Source organism: Lampetra fluviatilis, chromosome 5 (genome assembly GCF_964198595.1).
Source record: "Lampetra fluviatilis chromosome 5, kcLamFluv1.1, whole genome shotgun sequence".
Taxonomy (NCBI): Eukaryota; Metazoa; Chordata; class Hyperoartia; order Petromyzontiformes; family Petromyzontidae; genus Lampetra; species Lampetra fluviatilis.
In genome coordinates this window covers 13591571-13613072 of record NC_136279.1, presented here as the reverse complement: position 1 = coordinate 13613072, position 21502 = coordinate 13591571, and the positions used below count along the sequence as shown (strand labels likewise).

At 46.3% G+C, this 21502-nt stretch overlaps 1 protein-coding gene across 1 annotated transcript; it reads right to left on the bottom strand.

Moving 5' to 3' along the window:
* Positions 1–17588: 17588 nt before the first annotated feature.
* On the bottom strand, positions 17589–20821 carry LOC144932593 (NXPE family member 3-like). Its single transcript, XM_078856811.1, has 3 exons — positions 20805–20821; positions 18525–18737; positions 17589–18251 (listed from the first exon to the last, which is right to left on the bottom strand). The coding sequence occupies exons 2-3, from the start codon at positions 18697–18699 to the stop codon at positions 17704–17706; spliced, it is 723 nt and encodes a 240-aa protein (XP_078712937.1). The 5' UTR covers positions 18700–18737; positions 20805–20821; the 3' UTR covers positions 17589–17703.
* Positions 20822–21502: the final 681 nt, after the last annotated feature.

The window sequence follows — 21502 nt, the reverse complement described above, 5'->3', positions numbered from 1 at the left end:
ACAATACTTATTTGTTCTTTTGATAATTCGAGTATGTATTTTGTTGGGACTTTGAGTATGTATGTATTTCGTATGTACTTTAAACATGTATGTTTTTGTCGATATCTTAAGTACTTATGCATTTTTTCGGTACTGTACTTTCTTCGTAGAATCTCTTCGCTGCTGTTCAATTTTTTATTAAAAGGCTTTTATTTTATACATTCCAATATTTTCTTTTTTTATTTACGCTATGTTTTTCGAAAGCTTGGATGACCGCATCACTTTCTAGCGAGTCGAATGCCTTTCATAGTATACAGAGGCCAGGCACAGTGGCACTGCAATTGGAATCCATTTCAAGTATTTCCCAGAATCTGATGAACAGGATGTGTGTGTGTGGTCGATTGTTGTGCAATGGTTAGCGCGCTGCGCTAAGATCCCGGCTATTCGAGTCGATTCCCGATCATGGCCAACACCAGTGACAATTATCTGAATCGGTCCTGGGCATCCTCAAGGTCGACTCAGCCTCAAATGAGTATCTGGGGCGGTGTGTAAACAACGCCACGGGGCAGACGAAGGCGTCCGGGAGTGGTGTTGGTCACCCACCCCCTCGTGTGCCGTGCCGGCCTTCATAAATACCCGCTAACAGCACTTGCCCCAACAGTCTGTTTAGGCTATACGGGGGATCTATATCTTTGATGGTAGAGAAACCTTTTTTACTAAACCCTGCTTACTCTCGTGGTCGGCTCGCCTCTAATTTGTTCGTCATTCTCTTCCTAATAAGCTTCGTGAACAATGCATGACGGGTGATTAGAGAATGAAGAAGTATCTGTAATCCTTCAGGTCGGGGGTAATCGCTTTCTTTAAATATAGGGATGATTGAAGCATCATCCCACGATTGCCGGGTTTAATTTCTCTGTAAATATTTGGTGAACAATTTCGCTAATTTTCGTTATAACATTAGCGATTGCGTTTACATATGAATTGTGTTTATATATGAATTGTGTTCATGTAGGAATTGTTTATAGATGCATTGTTTATATATTAATTGTTCATATATTGTTTATGTATGAATTGTGTGTATATGAATTGTATATGTATATACATTCTGTTTATATGTGTCTTTATATATGCATTGTGTTTATATATGAAGTGCATTTATATATGAATTGTGTTTGTACATGAATTGTGTTTATGCGTTTTTGTATATGCATTGTGTTTATTTATGAAGTATGTTTATGCATGAAGTGTGTTTATATATTAATTGTATATTTTTTTAATTGTATTTATAGATTAATTGCTTATATATGAAGTGTGTTTATATATTAATTGTATTTTTTATTTATTGTGCTTATAGATTAATTGTGTTTATATATTAATTCAGACTGCTGGATCCGTAGCGCATCGCGCTCATGGTCAGCACCCACCACACTTTCCGCGCCCGATGATTGTGAAACACGTCCCACGTGACGGGCTAAGAGATTAACGCTGTCTGCGTTACGTGGAACACGTGTACACACACACACTGAGACTTCAGTCTTTATTTGACTTGACTCAACGCAGACAGCATGTATATAGGTGCGTACGTTCATATGTACACTGTGCATATTTACGTGTGTATACTTCGTACGTGTGCATAGTGCGGTATATACTTTGGGGAGCGGTAGTGTAGTGGTTAGCACAGTGTAGTCGCTACGAACCCGCCGTCCCGAGTTCGATTCAAGCTCACGGCCAACATCAAGTGACGAACATCTGAACCGGTCCTGGGCCTCCCCTAGGTTGACTCAGCCTTAAATTAGTAACTGGTGCGGAGTGTAAACATCAGCATTGGGGAAACAACGGTGCCGGGGGTGGTTCTGGTCACACCACTCACTCGTGGGCCGTACCGACATTCTTTGATTCCTTGGTGCTTGCGAACAGCACTGTGCGAAAGAAGTTCAAAATGCATACGTATATTTCCCCTTCAGTCTGCCACAGGCGACACAGGGCGCGTTTGTTTTTATACACCGCGCGTGTCGCAGGGAGCGCATCCCCAGCGTCCCCGCCGACACGAAACTCTCCAAGATCAAGACGCTGCGTCTCGCCGCACGCTACATCTCGCACCTCATGGGGGTCCTGGCGCGGGACCCCTCTGAGAACCCCGAGCACGGCCACCCCGCGGGGGCGTGCACAGTGGTCAGGTTCCCGCACACGCGCACGCACACGCACGCACGCACACACCTGCACGCACGCACGCGCACGCACGCACGCGCACGCACGCGCACGCACACACCTGCACGCACACACCTGCACGCACACACGCACACACCTGCATGCGCACACCTGCACGCACACATCTGCACACACCTGCACACGCACGCGCACGCACGCACGCACACACCTGTACGATCCACAGGGTTCAGTGCCAATGTTAGAGGCTCGCAGAGACAAAGACACGTCGACACTGCATATGATTCGATCTTCATGCTTGAAGGTCACGGAGCACATGGCACATTTAGCATTCTTACGGTTACGTGTTAATATCCGCGGCTCACAGAGGCAGACTATACGAGTCTCAGGCTTACAGAGTCAGACTAAGGCACCTATAGTACATTTCTAACATACATAATTGTAAATAGCGGAGGCTCATAGAGGCAGGCTAAGACACATCATGGATTGATACGGCTCTTTGTAAACAGTCGAAAGGCTCAACCTGTTGGTGTCGTGGGCCCTGCAGGACGGAGACGACGCGGAGCTGAGCGGAGAGCGCAGGAGCCGTGGTCGCACGGGGTGGCCGCAGAGAGTCTGGGAGCTCGAGATGCAGAACTGACACCTCTGCTGCCACGCTTGGGAGAGGCTATCGCGACTACAGGAAGCGTGTTCCGATTTACTATTAATTTATTGCAAAGCGTGCACTTATATGAAACTTATATGAAACGAAACATATTAAGGGACTGAGTTGGCAGTGTTTCCCAAGCACAATCCAACAAAAATAATCACGTTCCTAATCAACACCTCTATATATATACATCAGTCTGGCGTTTCAGGCGACAACCCTTGTTAAGAACAGAGAGACTGACTTATAGTATGAGATCGCACTTTATTTACAATGCGGTGCCCTGCGAGCTTTCTGCTCTGAAGAGGGGACATGGTCTGAAACGTCAGCCTATTATTTATGGTTTCATTTGGTATGCTATTCATCTTGTGTTGGAATTATATTGAGACGTTTGGTGTTCCGTTTATCTCGCAGAAACGTGCAACTGCACTCCCCGCAGTATCTATAGAATATAATCTGTGCTGTATGTATATACATCTGTCCTATGACAAAATCAACCAGATCTCAGCAAGGAGCTCAGCAGCTTTGATCCTGGCGCTAAGCGCTTGGATGGGTGACCACCAGGTGTTCAACAGGTACCGTAGGCTGCTGATGTGCCGGGCAGACGGCAGTGTGGTAAAAAATATATTGTACTGTACTATGTTTCCAAGTCTATGCTCCCCGCCTTCACCAAACTGCACTAACAGCGTGGTGAAGTATGGTCAGCTAACATCCACGACCCACAACGTCGTTAGTGGGGAGGCTCTCATTCCTCCAGTGCATTAGAAAAGAGCTGTTTTTTAGGACACATACAGTATACATCTGACACTCTAATACTGTACTCTTCATGTACACGGACGTTCCCGAGACATGCAGTCATTAACAAATAAGCATTAATTTCGACCGAACATTTTCAGTTGGGCTATCATCGAGCTAACACCATTACCTATGAAGAAGAATAGAATGAGAGATACAAAAACCCCGCCAAGTGAATCGCTTTATCAGAATTCACTCCCCGAACCGGCCCGTACGATTGTCTGGCGACTTCATGATCCTGTGTTGCTCAAAATGACTTTGAGAACAACGTTCAAGTTGTCCTCGGGGACGACGTTAATGATGGATCATCGCACATGTTCATCGGTTGTCCTCCATGCAGCCCCAGGTTTAAATGCGCCGTTGCAGATCGTTTGTGTAATATAATTATTATTTATTTATTTAAGTCAGAAACGTTCTTTTTCTTTTTTTAAACAAAGTATAATTTATTAAAACTTTTTATTTATTCCAGCCGTAAATGTTCTCTCTTACATTTGCAGATATTGCATATATTATACTTTGACGTTTTAATTCAAAAGTATAAACTCGTAGGGACAATGAAAACTGTTCAAATTGTGTATAAAACGCGCAATGACACCTATTTAAATCAGTTGTATTAATCGGGCTTTAATGCGGGTCCAAAATGCGTGTGGTAATGTAGCCTAAGCGATAGAAGCTCGCCAACGACACTTGCCCCAAGAGTCCGTGAAGGCTATACGGGGGATCTTTGTCTTTGTTTAAGCGACTATTCCGCCGCTCGCTATGGTTCTGACGCTCCCGTCCGAGGGCCGCGCCCAGCCACGACCGCTGATTTTCTGTCGCACGTGGGACCCATTTACCTTGTACCCATCATCGGGCACGGGCAGCGTGTAAATCACAACTTGAGTTTTGATTTAAAGCTTTCGTGACTGCAGGGATTCATCTTCTTGGTTCTTTCGGTAAAGTCACGTAGAAGGGAAATAATAAAAATAAAACATAATAACATACAATTCTTACGACGTTTCGGCCGCAACGCAAGCAGCCGTCCTCAGGTGAAGAACAGGTCTGTCGGAAAGACAGCGTCTGAATGAACACCAGAAAGAACTAATCCTATATCTGCATTTTCCATAAATATGCTAAATTTCTCTGTTGATATGCAAATTCCTTTGTCAAGGCACCCTTCCTCCTCTAACCCAGCTTAAATATACGCTGCCAAGCTCGGTGGTGTTCATTCGGACGCTGTCTTTCCGACAGACCTGTCCTTCACCTGAGGACGGCTGCTTGCGTTGTGGACGAAACGTCGTGAGAATTGTATTTTATTGTGTTTTATTTTTATTATTTTATTATTTCCCTTCTACGTGACTTTACCGAAAGAACCAAGAACACAACTTAAGTGTTGAACCTGAACGGAGGGGAGAAGAGTGGTCGGCGTGACGAGGCGTGGCGCGAGAATCAGACTGACGGGACACGAGGCTGCTGCATTGTTGTTATCGTGATGACGCAGCTGGCGTCCTGCTGCGTGTGCGCCCCATGCGGGTTTGTAGACGCAGAACGTTGTCGATAGTTCGCTGTGTGGCACGGGTTGACAGCAAGCCAGCATTGATTCTAGATTTGAAGGTTTCGTGACTGCAAGGATTCATACTCTTAGGGTTTTTCGGTAAAGTCACGTAGGTAAAAAAATAATAATAAATGAAAAGAATAAATTTAAATAACTAAATTAAATCACGACGTTTCGGAGGCAACACACGTCTCCGTCTCTGTGACGGTCCCACCTGAAGACGGAGACTTGTGTTGCCTCCGAAACGTCGTGATTTACTTCAGTTATTTTCATTAATTTAGTTATTTTATTATTTTTATTTTTTACCTACGTGACTTTACCGAAAAAACCCAAAGAGTATGAAGCCAGCATTAACCACGCCCCTTCAAACCCGCCACTCACGCCGAATACTCGCAAACGAAACACGTCTCGGCCATTCTAGAGGAATCGTGCGCGACGAAAGCGACCTGCGACATATTCCGTTGTTGTGCTTAACTGAAGTGCGAATGGGGGGGGGGGGTTGGGGGGGGGTGTGTGGGGGGGGCTGTCCGGTGCGGTAAACCGACAAAGTCGACGCCTGTGTTCCCTGCAATAGCGCGCGACGCGACGCAGAGGAAATCGCGACACAAATTCCCTGGCGCGCTTCGAGCCGCACGCACACACACACACGCTGCTGTCGTTTTGTAAAAGCCGCTGTGTGTGAGTGTAAGGAGGTGAGGGGCGGGTACCAGGCCGTATAGGTAGAATTTGTCTTGAAAGTAACTTGGCTTTGAATGACACGGATTACTCCGATATTTGTAACGGGTGCACGTGTCTGCGTGTATATGGTACTGTATGTTTAGATCTTGACTTAAAGCTTTTGTGACCGCAGGAATTGATATTCTTTGGGTCTTTCGGTAAAGTCACGTAGATAGGTTCAAAGAAAATAACAGAAAACTACGTTTCGATCGCAACATAAGCGGTCGTCATCAGACCGCTTATGGAGAACGTTAGCATAAGAGGTTAGCCATGGGAAGATTCACAGCCCAGAAATTTCGATTGTCACGATTCGTGTTCCTGTTCTATTCACGAATCGATTTTTTTGTACATTTTTCCAATGAATGTTGAAAACGGGTCCGCATTAGCTTTGTAACGGGGAAGTGACGACAACTCTCGCAAAGACGATTCAATATGAAGGAAACTAAAGGGTAACAGAGTCGCGTTGCTTTCAGAGACTCTCACCCACGCTGTAGAAAACCGGCCACGTTGATCAAAGAGGGTACCCAAAACTAGAGGGCGACCGACATTCGGTTTCGGCGCCGAAAGTTGGCAAATGGACTCTTTCGGCATAATTTCGGTTTCGGCAGAAAGTCACATTTTAACTTTCGGTCTGGTTTCGTTTTCGGCCGAAACCAGAAATTCTGTTTCGGTCGGCCTCTACCCAAAACTTTGAAACAAATCCAGAGGTAGAAGGACACCGCCTCGGCTTTTCCGGTCGAGGTGCCCCCTTCCCGGTCAGCGCGACAGCCCAGGGGCTAACACACTCGTCAACAACACCGTGGCATTAAACGAAAAAAGTATTGATATAGTCGGCGACGTTTCGAGCAATGACCCTTATTCATGGCACTCCCTGCGCCCCTGCCACGAGCGCGACCGTGGTCGCTGATTAAACACTTCCCAGGACAAACGCGCTTTGGGAAGCGTTACCAGATCCATGCGTATGCACGATTTTTTTCCGTTTAGATAAATGCATGCTTTACTGTCCATAATGTAGGCTACACCTGTCCCGTGTATATATAGTGAGTGGGTTTTTAGTAATGTCCGTCTCGTTTGCTCTGCACGTCCCGGTGGCGTGCCGCAATCTCGCGTCCCGTTTGGATTGCGCTCCTCGACCCTACATGGAACATATCCACGTCAAATTTCGATTTAAAGCTTTCGTGACTGCAGGGATTCATCTTCTTGGTTCTTTCGGTAAAGTCTTTCCGACAGACCTGTTTTTCACTTGAGGACGGCTGCTTGCGTTGTGGCCGAAACGTCGTGAGAATTATATTTTATTGTTTGATTTTTATTATTTTATTATTTCCCTTCTACGTGACTTTACCGAAAGAACCAAGAAGAAGATATCCACGTCACTTGCACACAATTGGCACACATCGTAAATCGTTGATACACGGTCGATTTTAAGAACGTATGGTTAGCCGAATCATATATTGAGTCGATGACTCGGCCATTGTTACGTGTCTACTGCTGGTCTAAGCAACGTGCTCCCGTGCAGCCACGCGCGGGTCCCATGCGAAACTGCGCGTCAACTTACGATTCGTGGATGCAGGGGCGGTGGAGCAGTAGTTAGCTCACTGCGCCAAGAACCCGTAATCCTCAGTTCGATTGCCAGCCACGGCTAACATCAATGGCGAGTGATATGCGAACCGCTCCTGCCTTCCCCCCTCCACCCCGAACCCCTTCACCAACCCTCGATGACCAGCGTGGTCAGAAAATTGCTACAAATATTATTTCTAACCTAAATCTCCCCCCAGGCCGACACATTCTCGAGGAGACAGTCGGCCTGGCGAGCGTGTCTCTGGCACCACTACGTGCGCGCTCCGTGAGCCGTAATCGCTGCGAACGACTCTTTCCCCCAGTCTATCGAAACATTAACTCAGCACCGTGCGTTGAGTATTTGGCTGTTGTACATTTCCACGTGATAAGCCACTTTGTTGATGTATTATTTGTGGCCAGGTTGCTTGTGAAAAACAGAGCTCTATAGCGCAGAGGGCTGCTTTCCCGATTTTCTTTGGTTCCTCGCACCTCTTGAGTCGTTCCCTATATTCAAGACTGAACGGGTCCTGCGCGCGTTACAAGTTTAAATGTATTTTTGCTGCTGTGCTGTGTTTGTGCTGCGCCTTTGTCAAGTTTACGTTGCAAAACTGTCTTAAAACTGGGAAAATGCCGCAAGAACACTTCACAACTGAGTTTCAGTCTTCACCAACACACGATGTCTAAAACACGCTTCGTTTATAATTGCCAATTATAAACAAGTGTAGGCCTACCTTAAACGAGATCGACGGTTCCCGAGAGGACGACCACCGTGGAGATGGAGCGATGACATCCTGCTCGAGTGCACGAGCGCCATCTATTGTGACGTCAGCATGACCGCGAAATGTCAGTGACGACATGGGGAATTCTTCACGTTGCAGTGGCTGCTAGAATATTACTATTTTGGTGATAAGGCGTAAAAAGGTGGATTCACTGCGAAACAGGAATTGCGTTGGCAGGTGGCTTCTCGCGTAGAAAACCATGAACACGAATAATTACTCTTAAACGTATGTAAAGACCCAAAGACTCGTATACAGACCCATTGAGACACTGGAACACGCTGACAATGGCTTCATCATCATCAGCACATTCTCCACCAGACGGCAACAACGCAGCCTACGGCAGCTTCCCAGGAGGACTGGTCAGTGGAAGCCCATGATTGTTATCAGCAGCAGCATTAACATTTTGCATCGTCATCTTTAGAATCATCATAATCGCTCGCTACTTTCGAGTTTCATCCATCGACGAGTACACCAGCACGCGTCACGTGAGATTTGAACACCAGACGTGGTGTTTGTAGCCTCCTCAATACGGAACCACGAACCGCCACTGGACATTTTTGATTTGAAGCTTTCGTGACTGCAGGAATCCATACTCTTTGGTTATTTCGGTAAAGTCACGTGGTTAGAAATAAAATAAAACAAAGCACGACGTTTCGGGCGCAACACAAGCGTCCGTCATCAGGTGGGACAACCAAAGCAAGAAAAAAAATTGCTGAAGTGGGCGAAAGAGCTGCCCTGGCAAAAGGTTATAAATGCCACTGGACATTTTAGGATTTTCTAAACTGCAGTCAGAGTCAATCGTCTCATTTCAAATGCCAATGAAGTCGTTACACGCTGCACGTGTCTAATCATTGTCACACGTCCCACGTGACCTAGACGAAAACTCGTGTTCGCGGATGTTGGTCCATGGGCCCGAGCAGAAATTGTTGCCACCTCTAAGTTAGCAAAATTTAGCAGCACTAATTTGTTTGCTAATACGGGTACATTCTTTGATAGCTCACTCATTTCAAGTACTGTAGTTGTTACATAATTCACTGTTACTGGCCTTATAGCTAAAGTAATGGCACCTGAGGTGGTACCGACAAGTCGCATGGACTAATGTAGTGCTTATGTGTCCGACGAGATAGATATTCAAAATAAGATCCTGCATTGTAACTAATTATAAGGCAGTGCAGGATGTACCTGTGTAATTTGCAACTTAATGTTGAGAGGACTGGTAAACGTTGGAATACGAATCCGTGGTGGGTTGCGAGAACGGGAGTTTGAGATACCCTACACTATGTACGCGTGTTTGTCTGTAGGCTGTATACTGTCATTTCCCTGTGTGTTCCTAGATGTGAAACATGTTTCTCTCAAACATCATGATATGACGTCAATAAATAATCGAGCTGAAACGTCGTTCGCTATCATTTGGATGGACAAATCCTCCAACCCCATGACCTTATTACCCGCATTTTAGAAGTTAAAACGTCTGAATATTCTAATAGGGGTTTTCTCCTTTTTTCTGGCAACAAAACTGGCACCTTTTGCAAGGAATCATGCTTACATTAACCACAATACTTGCAGTCAAATGCAAACAAAAAACAATACTCTGATAATTTATGCATTGTCTTTGAAACTGATTGGTCCACACCAGAGACAGCTTTCTTTAGAGCCTAGTCTCATATGGTGTTCGACCAGATGACGCCAAAAGGCGCACAGTTCAAAGACAACGCACTACCAGGGTAATGAGAACGTCTGAATATTGCTCACGCTTGTCACCACGATGGGAATTTGGAATGTCCAGTTGGTTCAGGTCCACCAAACATGTAGATGAGCTTTGCTCCCAACAGCAACGCGTTTGCGAGGAGACCCGTCACTGGCACCACTGCTGCACCCCACGGCCGTGTGAAGTGGTTCGCAGAACTCCTGAAGAGACTTGAGAGTTTGTTTCCTCACAAACCACCTTGGAGCAACAGTCAATCTCATGCTGCGCTCAATAAAAAGCAAATTAATAGTTTTTATGGCTTTTTAATGAAAAATTATGGCGCTCGGAAGAGCACATTTCGAAACAAAGTATGTTGTTGGAGCAAAGTGGTCCGGGGAATTGTTTGAGGGTTGTGAGTGGTCTGCGGGTCCAGATATTTTGGGAACCACATTGTACTGGAGTGCTATGAATTCATGTGTAGTGTATACTCCACTTTGTACGCTCAGCTCAGAAACACAGGGCTTCCTTCTGCTGCGACACTTGAGAGGAGACCGCCCCCTCACGTTCCTCGGAAACAGCCGAAAGTTGCATGAGCACAGAGTTCACGGCCTCGTGGGAGAAAGGCCTCCAGCCTTAAAAGTGAGATTGATGGCTTATAATCTTAATAATGACAAACAGAAGGCACAGACACAAAAAAAAGAACCACATAGAAGGCGAAAAAAACGGACACAGACACAGATCGCATGACAGGCGCCGCCGCTGCCGCCGCTGCTGCGTTCTCGCCGGGTATAAAGACCTTCCTGTCGTGACAGAGCGCCATGTTCCTTGACACAAACCAGATGCCCACGCCTCGGAGCCCCCTCGATTCTCTCAGGTTTCTCTACACGTCATCTGCACCCACGTGTCCTCTTTCTTCGTCTTCGTCGTCTTCTTCATGATCATCCTTTTGGGGCCGGTACACGAGCAGCAACCCGTGCACGCACAATGAACAACAGCAGCGCACAACAACTTGCGCTGCTCACCGCTGACAACATCGGGGCGGACGCACTGCGAGTCGACAAAGTCGCGGTCTGAAGCATAACACCACCGCCCCCACACCCACCCCCGCTACCCCATCCCACCCCCTCCGTGTGTGTGGACACTCGTGGCCCTAATTGAGCCCACACACGCAGACACGCCAAGGGCTCGCGGGAGAAGGCTGCAGTGTCTGTGAGAGCGCAAAAAACAAAGACCACACTCCACCACCCCCCCCGCCGCCGTATCGCCTTAACAGACTGTCGGGGCAAGTGCTGTCAGCGAGCACCTATGAAGGCCGGCACGGCACACGAGGGAGGTGATTGGTATGCCGCCTTTTGAGGCTGAGCAGACCTTGGGGAGACCCAGGACCGGTTCAGATAAATTGTCACTTAGCATTGGCCGTTAGCAGGGCATCGAACTCTGGTTACCGAGTTCGTAGTGAAGCTCGCTCGCTGCGACAACTCACCTCGCACACAGGTAACAAAGACAAAGATCCCCCGTGTAGCCTTCACAGACTGCTGCGGCAAGTGCTGTTAGCGAGCACCTATGAAGGCCGGCACGGCACATGAGGGTGGCCGCGTTTGTCTCTCCAGTAGCGATGTTTACTCATTCGCAGCAGGCACTCATTTGAGGCTGAGTCGACCTAGGGGAGGCCCGGGACCGGTTCAAATCATCGCCACCGATGTTGGTGGCCGTTAGCGGGAATCGAACTCGGGCCCGCCGGGTTCGTAGCGCAAGCGGAGGGCGCTAACGGCAACGACACCACCGCTGTGAGAGCGTGGGGGAGCCTGCGTCTTGGTGCAAAAGATAACCCCGTGTAGCCTTAGGGGCCGTCCATAAATTACGTCACGCGATTTTTGCCCCCCCACCCCCCGTCGTCACACGGCGTCACAAAAAGTCAGACCCCCCCCCTCAAATATGACGTCACAAAGCTCTGCCCTTCCCCCCCCAAAAAAAAAACATGCTTCAAATCGCTTTAAACTATTGTCATTGTAGTGCGTATTTAATGTGGCGCTGCACTCTGATGTTGTAGGAGAAAACATTTATTAAAAAAGTCGATTTAATGAAGTAGAACGTGTTGTCTACATTTATTTAAAGTTGCGCATTTTGATGTGACGTCACTTTTCTCACCCCCCCCCTCCCCATCGTCACAAATGTCTGACCCTCCCCCCCCAGGTGCGTGACGTCATTTATGGACGGCCCCTTAACAGACTGTCGGGAGGGAAAGTGCTGTTAGCGAGCTCCTATGAAGGCCGGTACGTGGACAAGCGTAGCCCACGTGGGACTGTTGGGGCACTTGCTGTGAACGAGTGCCATTTACATCAATCCTGCACAGCGCACCACGGATTGGTTCAGCCAAGATCACGCCGGCCGCCTTTGTATCCCTATATCCAGGGGCGGTTTCTTCATTAGGGCGATTGGGCGACGCACCACCAATCTCATTCAACCACAGTTACGCTAGGCGTTACTGTGCCTCTGCATATAGTCCAATCAGCGTCATGTCACGTTCTGTGGAGTACCGCCTCTTTTGGGGCGATTTCACTCCGGCTGAGAATCGCCCAGAGTGTTCCCATAGACTTACATTCAAAGATGTTTTTTTTCGAACGGCAGGCGCTGCAATGCATTCTCTATGGCTTCCGGGAGGGCTCGCACGAACGTGCTTACGTCATCATACGTAAGCACGTTTCAGTCAACAATATTATTTGTCGCCACCTAGTGGAATCTTTAATAAAATAAACTGAGTGGATTGTATTAATAGTGAGTATAGAAACAAACAAGATGTATTGTTAAGAGTCACTTTATTTTTCATTAATATTAAAGAAGTGAAGTTGCCTTTACATGCTTAAGCTGTTAATTTATCCATTGCATGGGTGGACCTTATCCTTATCAATCATCCAGACATTTGCCCCCCCTGAGAGATTTTGCAGGAGCCGCCACTGCCTATATCTGTTGTTCATACGCTGCGCCGTGAGGTATTCACGGAAGACAGAATCAATGTAAGGTAGGCACCGGAGCGGGTTCCTATATGACGGTACGTTAGGAGGGTGGCTTCCTTCCCTTCTTGCGTCTGGCGTTGATACGATGTGGATGGATGCCACGGTGTGGCGTTGTCGGTGTCGATGATATTGCCCCGTGAATGGTCGAAGCGGACAGTTGTTGAGTCACTCCATGGTTTGACTTTGGTGTCCACAAGTCACGACGTCGACAGCCTCTCCTACCTTGCTACCGCGGCGGTGGCAGCGTCTGCCACTACCAGGCGCTCGCTGCATCAGGAGGAGCACACGATGCGCTGCGCGTTTACGCACGTGCATCGTGGTGAATTCGTCGATGCAGACGCACTGCGCACCACAACTTGGAACACTTGGTGCTATTAGAACCGCACAATGCCCCTGAAACAAAAGCCACGTTTTTTTTCTTAGCATATTTGGAACCCGTATAATGAGTTACACGATTGAAAACTAATTTCTTTAAAGCTGTTTTTTTTGTGTTGGTTTAGTTTGTTGCCCTTCCCTCGCACCTCCCATTCGCACGGTTGGCTACGTACGGTGCAAAGAAGTTCAACATCCATACGGGAGATCGTTTCATTATCCGGCAGCTGCGGCGGGAATGGGGCACCAGATTTTCAGAAACGCTGGATCACATTTTTTCAAATTGCTTATTTTTGCACATTCTTGTATATCGTTATGTATATAGGTGGTGTGTGTATATATTTTTGCGTTTAACATTTTTACGACATTAAATTGGCATAGACATAGACAATAAGTATCCTACTGTAAAAAAGTTACTCTATTTACTGTACCTTGCCACTCCAATCTTTGAGGCTGTGCACAGGCTAACGTAGTACTACGACGCCGCTCTTGTTTCAACAACTTGATGTGTTTGACGATCGCCTTACTCATGCGATCGCCGAATTACACGCACTTTTAGCCGGATTATCACCGTGTATATTTTATGTTTTTATTAGTTATAAAAAATTATATAGTGCAATATTTCCATTATTTAATGTGTTGTATGTAGTGTATAATGTACGGTATATATTTTACACTGAAATCAAGCTTAGCCACTTCTTTTTTGTCACGCACACGGTGCCCGCACTGGTACAGCCTTTGGAGCGGTTTTGCCAGATCGGCCCGGGAGCAACAGATAATTTCGAAAGCCGGATAATCGCGTGCCGGATAATCGATGATCAACTGTACGTAACATCTTCGACATTTATGGGAGTCGCATTGACATTTGTGCATTTACTGGTTACCAAGTCACGATCCTTATTCACGAACTTACATCAATGTGGAAGCATAGCATGCATTTCATCAGGGTAAAAATTTCCACATCGAAGTAGACGTGAAAATCTGCCCGGATCAGAACCGGACCGTAAGGTGGACGATGTCTCGCAGCCCATCCGCTGTGCGGCTGTGAGGTGCTCGTTGTGCACGGCAAGATCTCGGATCTTGCCCACGTGTTCGACATTTGAATTAAAATCTAAATAGTGGAGTTATCTCTAAGATAGCACACGCATGCCTGCGAGGTACGGGCGCTTACCGCTAGGTGGCGACATCCGGGCCCGCAGCCGTGAATGCTTCACAGAGTCGGGATGGTCAAATCCAATATTGAAGTCGATTCCGGAATTTAAAAATGATCAGGGAGTTGGAGCAAAGATTCTCATTTAGATTTTGATGCTACCCCCCCCCCCCCCAAAAAAAACTGTTCTTACAAACCCTTTGTTTAACATGACAATTTAAGAATTAACTGATAAAAGGAACTATAAACAGAATAATCATTTACTGATATATGTTGTGGTACCTGAATATGAAAATACATTTTTAGGATACCTGCATATACAGGGGGTCCCCGATATACTTTGGGGTTAGGGACCAGAAAATTGCGACGTATAGTGAAACGACGTACAACGGGGATGTTTCCCTCCATAATAGCAACCAAATATGCACTGCACATGGACACGACCTGTCCTACACGACAAAACACAATGTATACATTTATAACCAGTTCTCAGTTGAAAAACCTTCAAACAGAATTTATACTTATCAAACACTTTATTGAAAACCATTTTAATGAGCATTTCGAAGCAGCCCTGTACACTTTAAAACTATTTTTTATAATCATAGAACACGTATTTGTGACATTTTAAAGCAACGACTCAAAACAGAAAAAAATGGTGTCAAACACACAGAATCTTAAACAGCGTTTAAAAATGATTTAACCTTAACCCAAAAATTTACAAGATCTTATCTTTAGGGGGCGGATGAGTTGTGTTGAGGGGTTGCGAGGAGATTTTGTGATAAAGTCCACGCCGATTGCAACGAGTGCTCGATACGCACGTGAGAGGAGAGCACGATGGGACTGAGAAATCCGAGTTGCATAATACACATCTCCCCAGAACCGAGTCAAAAACGATTATCGAAGACGATAATCGTCACCGGTGTTGGCCGTGAGCGGGAATCTAAAATCGGGTCGCTGGGCTCGTAGCGCAGCGTAGCGCTAATCGCTACGCACCCACGCACAATGTTTTCGACTTGGCTCAGGTGAACAGAGTCGAAAAAACAAATACGATAAATAATTCAACAACACGAACTCTATTCACACCAACCACCTCGCATCGACAGTAAGTTGCCCTTCAGACGGAGTACTTGTCGTAAGTACAGGAAGAGAGTCACGATGACATGGTTGGCCTTCAGTTGTGAACATCTCTGTGAAATAAGCTCCAGATATGAAGATCACCCTCCTCCCACTCGGCACTGTCGCTGATTGCCCACTGCTACACAGCAGCCTTGGGAAACAATGTCATATTACTATCATGCATGGCCTCCTGTTAGTCTGCATGTGTGTATGTTGAACTTCTTTCGCACCGTACGTAGCCAACCGTGCTAATCGGAGGTGTGGAAGGACAAAAAACGAATCACAAAAAGCAGTTCTAAAGATATTAGTTTTCAATCGAGATTTAAACGCCTATAGCTCCAGTGGCTTCCTAATATGGGAAGAGCATTCCAGACGGCCACAGAAGTGAATCTGAAAGCGCGCGATGCAGTGACCGACTTTGTTCGATGGTTAGAACAAAAGCTGCTGTGAGGATGACTGGAGTTTGCATGATGGAATGACCGAGAAATGTGTGCATCATATGCGTGGAATGATGATTGGCTGAAAGTAGGTGAGCGAGTGTCACTGGGTAATGGAGAGCAGCTTTGACATCGGATTTCTGTGCAGGATGTCAGATTCCATATGCTGTTGCACAGCGTATTTGATTGTAGTAACTGAGAACGTGTCAAAGATATGCATTTTTTCTACTTCCCTGATTCAGATCCTACAACGTATAACATTCACTGCGAACGATGTTACCATAAAAATATTTAATCACGCAAAAATCATGGTTCATTTAGTTAAGTACATTCCCCTCTTTAAAATATTCTCCACGTCTGGACCATGTACCCAAAACAGCCATTGCAGCTGTACGAGCCACAGTTCTACAACTGTGGCTCGTACAGCAACTTTTTTCAGCTAGCCACCGTGGGTTCGAATGGGGTCCGAGGTGGACACCGACAACCACAGTGGAAGAATGGTAGGTGCATTTTACAGATGGAAAGCCGATGGTTAGTGGTAGATCAGCTCCATGGTCGGTCCTGGTGTCAAGGACATGGGCCCGCGTCCGCTACTCCATCACTTTTTGTTTTTTGTTTGTTGCGGTTGCACCCGATTCAAGAGCCGAATGGCTCACAGGGCTATACCTAATAAATGAATTTGAAACTTTATAGTCCTTGCTTGGACCCGGCGTTCATCTATGATGTTTTGTGGATGCGCCAATGCAAGAACAGTGTAGGTAATTACAAGCACATGCACTGCACAGCAGTCTAGTAGTGTCCTGCTGTTGTTATTGAGCTGAACTGGTCCATGCCTTCCAATCACTCTAGCCCAGCTGCCTGCATTATGATGCACTCGGGCATTAAAGTCACCGAGTCTATGCCGAGGGGACGATTTAGCCAGCTGCTGTGACAGATCATAGAAGGCATCTGATTCATCGGCCTTGCCTGCAACCCTCCACTGATGTTCATCTTTGGTGGGGGCATAAGTCACCAGCACCACCATTCCTTGCCTCCCGTTTATGTGGAGGCGAGCCCACAGTCGCCTGGAGTTTCCCACACCTCACAGCCACGTTCCCACGACCCCTTCGTTCTTTTATTTAGAAAAAGAGGCACTCCCAATAGAGGACCATCCACCCCTCATAGGGACTGGAGCCAGAAACAGTCCACCGGACCTCCTGAATACCACAAAGATCCAGGCGGTACTGATCCAGCTCTCGACAGAGGATTGGCAGCCTCTCTGCGGTGAGCCATTTCTGGAGGAACCCTGGGGATGTGGGTTCAGTCTCCTGGCTCCAAATGGGATACGTAATAAATGCCTGTCCCCCAGAGGCCTCCGGCACCAGCTTAGTTTGATATTTTTCACGTGTTGCTGTTGTTGTGGCTGCGAGCACCATGAGGGGACAGCTGATTGGAATCGGCCCTTCTATAGCATTGCTTACAACCATGACAGCACCACCATCCGGCACCACACCACACACCCACCCCACGTCCCCACTCCACCCTCCACCCCCACCCCTCCACCAACACCGCACACCATACCCCCACCTCACAACTACACCCCAACCCCACACCCCCCACTCCAGAACCAGGTCACGAGGAGTCCCCTGGGTGTGTTCATTCCTGTGTCCAGCAAACACGTTTGGACGTTGTACACACGTCCCAACTTTTCCCCTCATGAAAATTAGTCAAGAATCATTAAGCCTTCCCTCGCTATATAATTTTACATAGTGTCATTAACCTTTCTTGCAGATGTGGTTCAGGAAGACGTTGACCTGGTTGCTGACGATAACGCTGTTTGGGTGAAGCTGGTAAGAATCCACCGATGCCGTCATGTCCCATGCATCTACGAAAGCCACGCCTTTGATGTCTTGGAATGCGGCCCTCAGGGCCTCATTAAACTTGAACAGAAACCAGTTACTGAAGCGTGCATAATCGAGGATGAGCTCTCGTGTGCTCACCAGCCTGATCACCACAGCCGTTTTGGGGCTGCGCTTGAGCAGCCTGGCCACGGCCTCGCGGATGTTGAAGATTCGCACCAGGAAGACGCGCAGCGGGAATGGTGTAAAGTGGGGACCCAGCGCCAGGGCCACCACCGTGTCCTGCCCACCACGCAGGTTGTCGATGGCATTGGCGCAGGGAGTGAAGTCGACAGCGCGCTGCAGCTTGGCGCAGATGAATGGGTATGCATGCGGGAAGTACCTCATGGTGATCTTGTTGTACGTGTCAATGGCGTGGAAGGGCCTGTGTATCTCTTGTATGTGCAGATCTATTTTCTTGAACGCTAACAGGGGAGTGGGGTGCCAGGGGGAAAAGAGAGAGAGCCCGAGGGAGGCAAGAAGCTCAGAGAGGGTGGGCTGGAGTCAACACAGACATCCTCGCTATCAAATCACGACCGAGGATTACATCCGTTACTCGAGCTGTCAATACATTATAAAAACGCATCAAAATACATATTCACTGACCAATCAATATCTCTGCCACGTTATTCATTGCATCACTTGATCAATCATTGCATTAGCTGCAGCTTTCATGCGTAGTACAATGCTCAACCTACTGGGGACCATGGCGGTCAAGTGGTTCCACCATTGGACGATGGTGGAGTCTCCGAAGAACAAGACCTGTCTTCCCCGCAGGCAGGTGACCACGTCCCGGCGACTGAACCTCTTCAGTGTGTACCCGAGCGGGTTCCACTCATTTCTGAAGTAGTGGCCAGAGGGCTGAAGCGACATCAGGGGTTCACACCGAGGCTGGGACGGGATCACCCTATCTGCACGCAACACCGCAAGCAGGAGGCCTCTTGTCAATCCCAGTGCTATGGCCGACCTAATCCACAGAGCCATGCTTCCATGGGATAACTGGGCTGAAAGACATCCGCAACAATTGTAGTCACCACATATTTTTTTAGGGCATCATTGCTTTCTAGTTTCGACCCACAGAGAGATGACTCCCATGTTTGGTCGCAGGTAAATATGCACGTCATCGACTTACGAACGTGTTACGTTTTTGAGACCCATTTGTAACTCGACGTGTTTATATCTCAAAACTCAACATGTAATTGTATGTACTGTACATACCAGAGGTGGGACAAAGTCATTGTTATGCAAGTCCAAGTCGAGTCGCAAGTCATCAAATTCATGACTCGAGTCTGACTCGAGTCCAAGTCACATGACTCGAGTCCACATCTCATAGGTGGGACAAAGTCATTGTTATGCAAGTCCAAGTCGAGTCGCAAGTCATCAAATTCATGACTCGAGTCTGACTCGAGTCCAAGTCACATGACTCGAGTCCACACCTCTGGTACATACTGTACATAACATGTGCTATGGTTCAACAAAAAAGGGAAGCAATGTTAAACTCATTCCAATAAATATTGTACATTTGCATGTAATACTGTAATAAATACTGTCTAGTAAATAAAATCGGATTTACTATCACTTACCTTGAATCCTTTCTTGTCGGAAGGGGCATGCATCATGCGAGATGCTAGCAATCATTACATCTCATGGAAGATCGCTCCGCTGAACAAAATAGGTCTGCGTTTCACCTCGTAAGTACAACTGAACGAATGTGCACTTTTAAGGCCACGTGAAGTATCGAACATTCGCTGGCAGGTCACGGAACAAACCCAGGTACCTTGGGTCGACTGAGATGACTGACAGATGCATTACCCGTGGCACCCACTGTGCCAACGTGCTGTTTTAGCTGCTCGGTGCTCTGCTCTTTGTTGTAAGCGTCACTTCTCTGCCCTCTGCTGTTATTGGAAGGTGACTGCCTCAAACTTCCCACAAGCCTCTTCTACACAAGAGACACCAATTTTGACACCGCTGGTACCAGTCATTGTCACATGACCAAACCATTGAAGATTCCAGTAATTTAGACAGAACTATTGCATGATGATGATTTATATTTCTAAATACAGTTGATCATCGATTATCTGGTGTGCGATTATCCGGCTTTCAATATTATCCAACGGTCCTCGGGCCGATCTGGCGAAACCGGAAAAACCGCTCCAAAGGCTGTACCAGTCCGGCGATTGGCACCATGTGCGTGACAAAAAAAGTAGCTATGCTTAATTTCAGTGTCAAATATTGTATATATATTACATTATACACTACATACAGCTTAAACAATGAAAATACTACAGGTATATACATTTCTCATAACTAATAACTACAGTATTAAAAACTGAAAATATACAGTGCAATTCGGCGAAAAGTGCGTGTAATTCGGCGTTTGCTGGAGCACCGGTCTAAAGGCTTAAATCAGTTTGGCGATTGTCAAACACGTTGTTAAAGCAAGAGCATACGTACATAACTCTATGCAGAGTCTTAGAGATTGGAGTGGAATGGTATAGTAATTACGGTAACTTTTTACAGGGTATTTATTTTTGTCATTTGCATGTTTACTTATGACAATTTCATATAGTAAACACATTTTAAAAAACCTATACATAAAACCCAAAAACATGTTGTACAAGAGTGTGCAATAATAAGCTATTTGAATAATGATGTGGTTATCCGGCGTTTTGGAAAATCTGGTACCCCCTTCCCCACGAAGCCGCTAGCTAATCGATGATCTGCTATATGGTAAAAAATAGTAACAAACTACTTTATTCTCAGAATGACATTGTTATCATTGTTTTATCTAAAAAGTGTTTTACGTATTAAAACAAATCATATATTGTAATAGGTCACTGTTAGATATAAAGGAGAGAACAGACAACAACAAGTTAACAAGCAAGAGCACATTTATATGGCTTCTGGAAGAGGAATAAACAGTGGAGTGGAGGTTGTGAGAAAATTTGCATGGGAATGTAGCCACAATCAGTTGTTACCATTACTTTCGACAAAAATCTGCGACTGCCCATTTGCCTTCAAAGGTTCTTGAGCTTTTTCACTGAAATACAGGATAATTAAAAAGGGTCATCAGCACAAGAGAGGCCAAAGTGGTTCCAATCCTTAACATGGCAAATACACATCTCTCACCTGAAGACGATTGCTTGTGTTGCGATCGAAACGTCGTGATCTATTGTTTTTTATTTACGTGACTTGACCGAAAGACCCAAGAGTATGGCAAATACACTTAAACTATCTTCTTGATTCTTTCGGTAAAGTCACATAAAAGGGATATAATAAAATAATAAAAATAAAACATAATAAAATTATTCTCACGACGTTTCGGCCACAACGCAAGCAGCCGTCTTCAGGTGAAGAACAGGTCTGTCGGGAAGACAGCCATATTTTGTATATATTTAAACTCTACACATCGTTTCTAGATGGCTGCCAAAGATGGCTTATCTTCAACATGTTGCTATCCCATCTCCTTGTCCTCCCCTTTACTTGAAGGAGCTTGTGCACTTCGAATGCAACAATGCCAAATCTTTAAACTTTCCATAATCCTCAATGCCAAATCTTTAAACTTTCCATAATCCTCAATCTTGCCTCTCTGCCAGTTTTTTCCTGAATGGTTTTTTATTCTAGTTTTGACTCCCAACTACTTGCCCCAAGGTCTTGGTGCCCCCTGACCTCTTCA

Excerpts from the sequence above, each read along its gene's own strand:
- LOC144932593 (XM_078856811.1), bottom strand. The coding sequence starts at position 18,699 with ATGTCGCTTCAGCCCTCTGGCCACTACTTCAGAAATGAGTGGAACCCG. Across the intron at positions 18,252-18,524 it reads CTTGACCGCCATGGTCCCCA|CGTTCAAGAAAATAGATCTG; the intron begins GTAGGTTGAGCA and ends CTCCCCTGTTAG.